This window comes from Coffea eugenioides, chromosome 1, assembly GCF_003713205.1.
Source record: "Coffea eugenioides isolate CCC68of chromosome 1, Ceug_1.0, whole genome shotgun sequence".
Lineage (NCBI taxonomy): Eukaryota > Viridiplantae > Streptophyta > Magnoliopsida > Gentianales > Rubiaceae > Coffea > Coffea eugenioides.
Window position 1 is genome coordinate 42,466,750 of NC_040035.1, and position 9,705 is coordinate 42,476,454.

Here is a 9,705-nt window from a genome sequence, read left to right on the forward strand (position 1 = left end):
GGTAAAATTCTAAATTATTTGGAAGGGCTACGAACAGAATTTTTGGAATCTTGGGGCGCCCCATTAGATCCGCCGCTGGAAATAATTATTTACATTTCATACGACCAACATTGCCGCTTAATTTTACTTATCTTCTTCCTACATTTTTCTACGATGAACATTTGCTTGTTGAGATTTTAAAATTTGGCACTAAAATTCAACAAATGATATTTGAACAAAACTTTCCATAGGCATAGGCTAACGATTTCTTTACCGTTTGCATAAATCTTAAGATTACCTATTTGAATTGTTATTTTTAAGAGTTTTTGTTGAAAAATATACTATAGTGATTTGATGTATGTGAGATAAAAAGATAATGTATTCATGAAAAATATAAAAATTTTTCAGTAGAAAATCACAGTCCAAACAACGTAGTGTTTCCATGTATAAATATAGTCTTGGAGGATTTTGCTTATCACTTTCAATATCCATTTTGGGAAAAATTTCCCTCAAATTTATTGACCAAATTGGTGAATAGAGGTTATGGTACATCATACATGGATTAAAAAAAAAACTAACAATAAAGAAGTACGTTTAATCTCAATGTGCAAATGTATACACTACTGTATATAAAAATAATCTATATATTGATCCAATTTTCATCTCTATTAGTTAAATGTCTTGTAAGGTTTGAAATCCTTTCTTGAACCAAAACAAAAACTAATATACACATATATATATATATATCAATCAATGGGTAAAGATTCCTAACTTATGCATATTATACCATATTTAAAAGATTCCTAATTACCCTAATTTCTTGCAAAATCAACGGCTATTTGAAACAAATACAGCAAAAAGTCATCAAAAAGGGACCACAAATGATGAAAAAACAAATCCTTGCGTTAAAAAGAAAAAAAGGAACAAATCCTCCTCATAGTGATTGATGTATGCTTAATTAAAATAATTTAATTCCTTAGGAAAACGGGCCTCAAGATTATTATCATAATTAATTACTTTTAAGCGCTGACCTCATCCAACTTTTAGTGTCCTGCACCAGCAAACGCGGCTACGCTTCTTTCACTACAACATCAGTCACACTACTCACTACTACTACGACTACTATTACTGGTTCCTCACTCAGTCCTAAAAAACACGCACAACACGCACTAAACTCTCTCCTTCTCCCTCTCCCTCTCTCTCAGGTCTCCTCTCAGACACATTTCCCACAGCAGTGACGCACACCTCTCTCTCTCTCTCGCACAACACGCACTCGCTTCATTGAACTTCACCTTGTTGGTGGCTTAGATCTCTGTCTTTAAAACCCTAACCCGTATTTCTTACCAGATCTGCTATTCTGTGATTGCTAAATTTTGCAGCCGCATTCCGGTTAAATTATTGATTTTTTATAGAAGATGGTGGTTTAGAAAGTTTGGAGGACCCAATGGCGAGCTCCGACCCGAGTAAGCGACCCAGGCCCGGTCCATGGCCGCCGGGCGCTGCTGCACCAGAATCCGGTCCCGCAATGCCACCTTCCTCTTGGGCGAAAAGGACCGGTTTTCGTCCTAAATTTTCGGGGGAGACTAATGCCACGGATTCCGGTCCGATTTCAGTTCAGCCGCAGCCGAAGCCTAAAGAGCCCGAACCCAATCTCGATCTCGAAGCGGGCCGAGTTCGGCCCACTCCAACGTCAAATGGGGAGCTGTCTCCTGTGCCGGAAAAGCCCGGTCAGCAGAAGGATAAGGATAAGGTGGTGAGGAAAAGGAGGGATTCTGATGGAGGTGGTGGTGGTGGTGCGGGTGCGGGGGCGGGGGCGGGCAAGGGTTCGAGGCCCAATGGGCAGGCTGCGAGTGGGGGGGAGACGGCGCAGGGGACGGGGGCGGGGAGTCGGAGGGCCACTCGGAATGAAGAGGTGGTGGATATGTTGCCGCAGACTGTGGTGGAAGATGATGGGTTTATTTCAAAGCAATCACATATGAAGTATGAGCTTAGAGATTCACCTGGTCTTGGTGAGCTTTTGATAGACGAGTAGTGTTGGATAGTAACTACTAGTTGTTTAAATTATAATCCAGATATGTGGTGTTTGGCTGAATATTTAATATTTTATTATTGTGTTAGTGAAATGGGTTTTAGGTGAAAGGGGTTTTAGCTGTCTGTTCTAAATATGGCGAGAATTTGGTGTAGTTGTTAATTTTAAAAGTAGAAACCTGGCACTTTTTAGTGAGGGTTTTGTTGTACTTAGACATATGTAAGTGGGTTTTTATGCTTGTCTCTCTGTGAGTGTCTGTTGACTGTAGCCAATTTTGGCTTTCCAATAGCTAGCTTATTTTGTAATAGTAGTTCAGAAAAGTTTTTATTTTTGTTCATTTTTTCCTTAAAATACGTCAATGCTATCACTGCTGATCGTTGTTATTCTATGAAACAGTAAGCTTCACTGATAAAACTATTGCGAATTTGAATTGCTAAAGCGTGGAAAAAGATGATCTTATCAATATAGTTTTGAAAAGAATATGTACTTGGAGATTGTAGTCTAAAATGCTGAGTATTGTATGAATCTGGTATCTTTCAGTTCCTATCGGGCTATATGGATTTCAACACTATCTTTCAATGTTGGGGTCACTGATACTAATTCCTCTGGTTATAGTTCCAGCAATGGGCGGCAACTATGTGAGCACTTGTAATTTTTTTATTTGATATCTAGGAAAGATTCTGCCTTTTTTTTGGCTTTATGTTCATCACATGATGTTGAACTTAATGAAGTAACTGGTGCAGGAGGATACGGCAAACGTGGTTTCCACTGTGCTTTTCATTTCAGGGCTGACGACACTTCTACATACAGCCTTTGGATCAAGGCTGCCCCTAATACAGGGTCCATCTTTTGTTTATCTTGCTCCAGCTCTAGCAATAATAAACTCCCCTGAGTTTTTGCGGCTGAATGGGAATGTATATCTCAACTTCTCTATTAGACTTATAAAGTACACCTGCTTGTACATAAATTTTTTTTCCTTATTAAACCATAAAAAAAAATTTCAGCCCTAGTTCTTGTTCTTCGGTTAGATTTTGATACGCATAGACATTGATTTCCTGAAAAAAAAACTAGAGTGTTGTTCCCAAATAACAGAGATAAAGCTGGTGCCTCATGTTAGGTAGATCGATGACAGTATTTCTGCTAGTTCAGGAGAATAGGCCCTAAAGCTGTGGACTGGCTTGTCAAAGGCTAATTAAAATAATGATTGATCTTCTGTAAACTGTCAGATTAAATTAATCTTCACACTTGTAGGTTTAGATGCTGAAGAAAAGCACTTCTTAAATTCAAATTAGATCTTAATGCACATGGGATGAAGACCTAGGCCCCCTTCATTAAAAATATTTATATGCTGATAGTGCATACAAGATTATCTTTGAAATAATATTGCACTTGATTGCTAAGAATCAGCTGGGGAGCTTGAATGTTGTGCCTGCATGTTGATAATAGTCTAGCTTGCTTTTACTGATCTCCAGTTGAATTATGCTGCTACTTGCATCAGTCATGAACAGTGTAATGAGCTGTTGAGCAGATGAACCCACTAGCAGTTTGGATTTTGTAGTATGTTGGTACGTTGTAGGAGGATGGAATAGGGAAATGCTTTCTTATTGTTTTTCCAACTGAAAGTTAATTTTCTCTTCAATCCTCTTCCTGATAGACCAGTCAGGCCTTCAATGAAAATGTATCATGAAATTGTATGTTTTGTCTTTGGTAATTAATAACATTTCTTATTGAGTTATAATTCTTATGCTTCAGAATTTCAAGCATATTATGAAAGAACTACAGGGGGCTATAATCATTGGTTCAGCTTTCCAAACCATCCTGGGATATAGTGGTCTGATGTCATTATTATTGAGGTAGGATATTATTACTGCATCTTATCAGGAAAGAATTTCCTATTGATCATTGTTTCGATGAGTTGAGAAAAGCTTGATTCATCAGGAGTGCAGTTGTTAAATGTCCTATTGCTGTGCTTCTGATGCCTTAACAATGCTAGATGTTAGTAGTTGGCATGTGTAATTGGCTATACTAAGGATGCTGTTGACTCTTTTGCTTATGTTTTCAACTCCAAAAGGGTTGAATTTCCAATGTGCTGTATGAAATAAACTTCTTGCACATATAGAAATAACAATTCCAATGTTTTTTTTTTGTTACTTTTGCCATATCCAAGGATTTGTTTCTTATTAGAAGGGGAAATAAAATGCCAAGGGGTCCTATAGTTGTTTAAGAACATAAGCTTCAGATTCCCAGATTACTAGACACAGATATATTGCTCTGCACGTTACAACATATAAACTGTCATATTCCTACAAGCACATACCTACATAGATTTTTTTTTTGTTTTTTTTTTAATTAGTTACATTAAACACTACAGGTTTGATAATTATCACAACAATGTTATGCCTGTCTTTAGGGATGTTAAGCTTGGTTAAGATGGTTCTGCTTCAGCTATGTATTGGAAGTTGAACCTTCTTACCGGATGTGGACAGATGTTAAAGGGTTGATATAGGAAGATTCCACTGCATTGTGACCAAAACTTCTTGTATTCTACAAAAACGAAATTCTGGACATTTAGAGTCTGCAACATGTATAAAGCTAATCACATACATGTATAAAGCTAAGTTTACCCAAGTAGTACCTATATTCTTCTGGACTTGATTAACATGCTTATCCACATTTGACCTTCTTCAGATTCATTAATCCAGTGGTTGTCGCCCCTACCATTGCTGCCGTTGGACTTTCGTTCTACAGTTATGGTTTCCCACGAGTTGGTACTTGTCTTGAGATTGGTGCTGTGCAGATATTGCTAGTTGTTATTTTTTCTCTTGTAAGTTTGTCTGCCACCAATTGATTTTTTTTCCTCTCTTATCCATTTTACATTATATTACAACTTTATCTTGTTGCTGTTACCTCTTGGTTCCTTTATCCTGTCTCACTTTGTCAATTTCATTGTCTCTCTCTTGTGCTGCAGTACCTTCGTAAAATATCTGTTTTGGGTCATCGAATATTTCTAATATATGCAGTAAGTGGAAGCTTTAATTTTTTTCTTTGTTGGACTTTTGCTGTCATTTATGTACTTTGTCTAGTCTTTTGCACATTTAACCTATATATGCATACAGGTACCTTTGGGCCTGGCAATTACATGGGCCTTGGCTTTCCTTCTGACTGAAGCTGGAGTATATAGCTACAAAGGTTGTGATGCGAATATACCAGCCTCGAACATAATATCAGACCACTGCAGAAAGCATATTTCTAGAGTGAAGCACTGTCGAGTTGATACATCTCATGCACTAAATTCTTCTCCATGGTTTAGATTTCCTTACCCATTGCAGTGGGGTACACCTGTGTTTCACTGGAAAATGGCTTTTGTGATGTGTGTGGTGTCCATTATCACATCAGTGGATTCGGTGGGTCTTCCCTGTTTCCTGCTATCTTATTTTCATGTATATTTTACCCTTGTTTCTTTCTGGATTATGTTTCTATGGACATTCTTAGTCTGTCGTTTAAATTTTGCTGCTAACGTAAATACACAATCTTACAGATATACGTTGCACAGTTTAACACGGGTTAAGTTTTAGATTTCTTGGTCCTGTCAACTTTCCTTGATTTTCAAGACAGCCTCTATTCTTTTTCTTTTTTTTTTGGGGGGGGGGGTGGTGGTGGGGGTGGATAATGTTCTATTGGTACTAAAGCTATGTGTGTGGCTTTGGAGCATTAGTGCCTTGTGCTAAAATCCTATTATATTGCTAAGGCCTTGTAAATGAAAGGATGGTTATGTGCATTGGATGTATATGTTCATCCAGTAATTGTAATTGCAAACATTACCGACCAGGAAGATTTGAAGTTCAATAGAAGACACGGCCTTAATTTTTTGCAAATGGTAGTAATTCTGTTAAGTGATGGGAATTGATGAATTAGTTTTTGGTGTCCTATCTCTGTTGTTAATTTAGACAATATCTGGGATGTGTCTGATTTTGTAACTGCAAACAATGACGTTCAATATCTGGAATTCCAACATCTGTTCTAAAATCGTGGCTTTGGTTCTGGAGTTGCTGGCCTTAAGATGTGAAAATCTTCCATTCTGCATGCTAAACCCGATTCTTTGACTATCACAAGTATTGGCTGATTTTGACTTAATTGAGCAATACAGAACCAATTTACTGGGCAACATTTTTTTAAAGTAATTTGTGTATTTCCTTTTTAAGCATGATGCTAGAATATTGAAAGAGCTGTTATTGATGGCAATAGAAAATAATATTAAAATAGATGAAGGGAATCTTCAAAATTGGCTTGGTAAAAGAAAATTACGATTGAAATTCATACATCTTTTATGAAAATTTGGTTACTTGTGAGTTTACATTGATTTTTTTCCCCCGACTTGAGTCTTGTGAGGCTTTTGATTGGATTTTCTAGTCTATATAAGCTAAGTAACTCAAGTTTGTTACCCTGATGAGATAGAACTTTCTTAAGCTGGTGAATAGGCAACAAATTTTATTGTCCTTGTTGCGCTATGCTGAATAGAACTTGATTTTATGATGTTCGAGTCTTGGACTCAATTTGATTTCCAATAGCACATTTATGTTTTTAGGTTGGGTCATATCATGCATCATCCTTGTTGGTGGCATCCCGACCTCCAACACCTGGTGTTTTAAGTCGAGGAATTGGTCTTGAAGGCCTAACTAGTCTATTGGCTGGTCTATGGGGAACTGGGACTGGCTCAACCACCTTGACTGAAAATGTGCACACAATTGCTGTCACAAAGATGGGCAGTCGAAGAGCAGTTCAGTTGGGTGCAGGTGTTTTAATTGTCCTTTCCCTCATAGGTATGTGTTTTCGCACTTTTGCTTAATATATGTGCAAGAGCATGGCAATAATGGTGGGAATGTATTGCCACCATGGACAACTATGTTTAGAACATTAGTTCAAGGTGTTTTAGAAGATAGGACTCAGCTGATGCGAGGTTACTGCTTGGATTATATCTGGTGGTTGTGGGCACTGTTTGGAAGTTTAAGTGAATCTCATAATGCTTAAGATGTCAAAGGTTGTTTGATTGTCAGTACTAAAAGTAATGTATCATGTGTGTTGGGAGAAAGGCCTCTGAGTGGCCCCAATAATCACTGAAAAGCATCATTGCAATCAGATAAACTTTGGGACGCTTCCATTCGTTAATTGTGGCAATTTGGTCAATCATTTTATCTGTAACTTTTAATGCCTATACTGGATTATAATTCTGATGGATTCTGTGTGTTATTGTCTGATGACCGATCCCTAGAATGTTGTTTATGTGGGAGTTTTAAGACATGGTAGTCAAGACCAAACTTCCTTTGCTCCTCCAAGCAGTCAAAATTTAATGCTTTTCCCACTGATATTAGCAGGATACTTTATGCTACATACACATACATACATACATACATTCATACATACATATAGGTATGCGTGTGTGTGTGCGTATATGCATTGTCAGTATGCTAGTTGACTCCAATTTTTACCTTGCGAACTAGCTACGTCTGCCTATGTCCTCTTTACTCAAAGGAGATCCTCAAATTGATTCGAGTCTCACCCAAGTTATAACCGTAAATCCTCTTTGCTATGTTGACAGGTAAAGTAGGTGGGTTTATTGCATCAATTCCTGAAGTCATGGTTGCAGCTCTCTTGTGCTTCATGTGGGCAATGCTTACTGCATTAGGCTTGTCAAATTTACGATACAGTGAGGCAGGAAGCTCAAGGAACATAATCATAGTGGGCTTGTCATTGTTTTTCTCCCTTTCAGTGCCAGCTTACTTCCAACAGTATGGTATTTCTCCGAATACCAACTTACCAGTTCCAAGTTACCTTCAACCCTACGCCGTGGCTTCTCATGGTCCTATCCGCACCAGATATGGAGGGGTATGCATGTAGCTATTAGCAATTTTACCTGATATACCCCAAATACATATTCCTTTTTTCTAATATTACAGTTTTTCGGCTTTCCATCATTTAATATTTTGTTTTGAAGGCTTTTTATACTCGAATGTTGCAGTTAAACTACTTTGTGAACACGCTGCTTTCACTTCCCATGGTGATCGCATTCTTAGTAGCTGTAATTCTGGACAATACTGTACCTGGAAGTCGGCAGGAACGTGGAGTGTATGTGTGGTCCGAAGCTGAGACTGCAAGAAGAGAACCTGCTGTAGCTAAAGACTACGAGTTACCATTTAGAGTTGGGAGAGTTTTCAGATGGGTAAAGTGGGTTGGACTGTAGGAGGAGGAGGATGATGCTATGTTACTCTCCTTGCTACAAGTTTTGTCACACATTGGTAGCCACCATTTCTGGAGAGTGTGGTTGATGTTCTGATATAAGCTCCTCGAATTTGCATGGCGATCTATTGAAGAGTTTTTAGTTTGCAGCGACGCGCAAATGGGGCTTTCTGGGACTAGTGGCCTGATAGAGAGTTAATTTTGTGTACATTGGAGGATCAGAAGGAATCTGTGTTGTAATTTAAAGTTGTAAAAGCCCTGTATGTAATTTTGAGGTAAGGTCTTTGGATGGACTTCTCCATTTGCACAGTAGCTAGCAATGAGAATTTACTTCTTCAGCCATTATATAAAAAAGTTTGCATGTAATCTTTTTTGGCTTAGCGGGGGGCTGAATTAATTCTTTTTTATTTTTTTGAGAAATTCAAAATTTATAAGCTGCAGTGCTTCTTGAAGCGGCTGTGTAATTTCTTTTGTGTTTTTATTTCGTATATTGATGAGAAACTTGTTGTAAAGACTAAGGGTATATATACGTATAGAGGTGTTTTCGCTACACACTCTTTCTTCGATGATTGCTTTTATTCATCATCTTTTTATACACTGATAGTGTATGTATTTTCACTATTAAATGCATGGTAATAGTATATATATTATCAGTGTATATAAGATTTATTTATATAATAATAAATTTATTTTCCCTATGTTTCACTATTAAATGCATGGTGATAGTGTATATATTATCAGTGTATAAAAGATTTATTCATATAATAATAAATTTATTTTCCCTATTCCTTGAACGGGATTGGGAGCGTCTTTGAAATCCAAATGCGAAGTTGGCCTACACCAGATACTAGGGTCCAAGAACTATGAAAACTGCAATCCTGCCCGACCCAATGTTTGTGGATTTTAAAGTAACTTATGGGCCGCCTCAAGCAAGGGAATCTATCATGATTCAAAGTTTGTCTTATTGGTTTCCAAATGCATTTTCTTTTGTTATATGTCACTCTTTTTTTTTTCTTTTTCTTGTTTTGGGGATATTTCTGTGGTCAATTGATTGTTAGGATGCCATTATTTAAGCTCAAAATCCAAATATTCCTCGACTAGATTTGACGGGTGTGGCACCCTGTTTTGAAGAAGTCGGTTATGATTGATGTTTTTTGCTTTGTGTTGTGGTGGGGTGGGGTGGGAGGGGGGCTTGCTTTAAACTTGCACCATTGACAGATATTTATGAATTTACATGCTTCTTTCTTTTACGGATGCCACTCAAACTCTCTAAGCTGAAAAACCACGAACCTCTTCTTTCAACATTGTCAAACTCATTCTTCTTTTCTCGTCCAAAAACTCTACATCATATCTGTCCAAATATATTTCATGTATGTCGTATCACAAAAAGTGTTCAGTAATTTTTTCGATTGATTACTCTGTCCAAACAATGCCGCCTAATGGAAAAGGGTAAAACTGGCTGA

The 9,705-nt window shown here is 37.6% G+C and overlaps 1 protein-coding gene across 1 annotated transcript; it reads left to right on the forward strand.

The window, feature by feature from the left end:
* Positions 1-1,094: 1,094 nt before the first annotated feature.
* LOC113760044 (nucleobase-ascorbate transporter 12) lies at positions 1,095-8,794 on the forward strand. Its single transcript, XM_027302621.1, has 10 exons — positions 1,095-1,988; positions 2,549-2,646; positions 2,752-2,922; positions 3,761-3,861; positions 4,697-4,832; positions 4,977-5,027; positions 5,125-5,412; positions 6,594-6,828; positions 7,605-7,891; positions 8,025-8,794. Exons 1-10 carry the CDS (start codon positions 1,424-1,426, stop codon positions 8,244-8,246), a joined length of 2,154 nt encoding a protein of 717 aa, XP_027158422.1. The 5' UTR covers positions 1,095-1,423; the 3' UTR covers positions 8,247-8,794.
* The last annotated feature ends 911 nt before the right edge of the window (positions 8,795-9,705 follow it).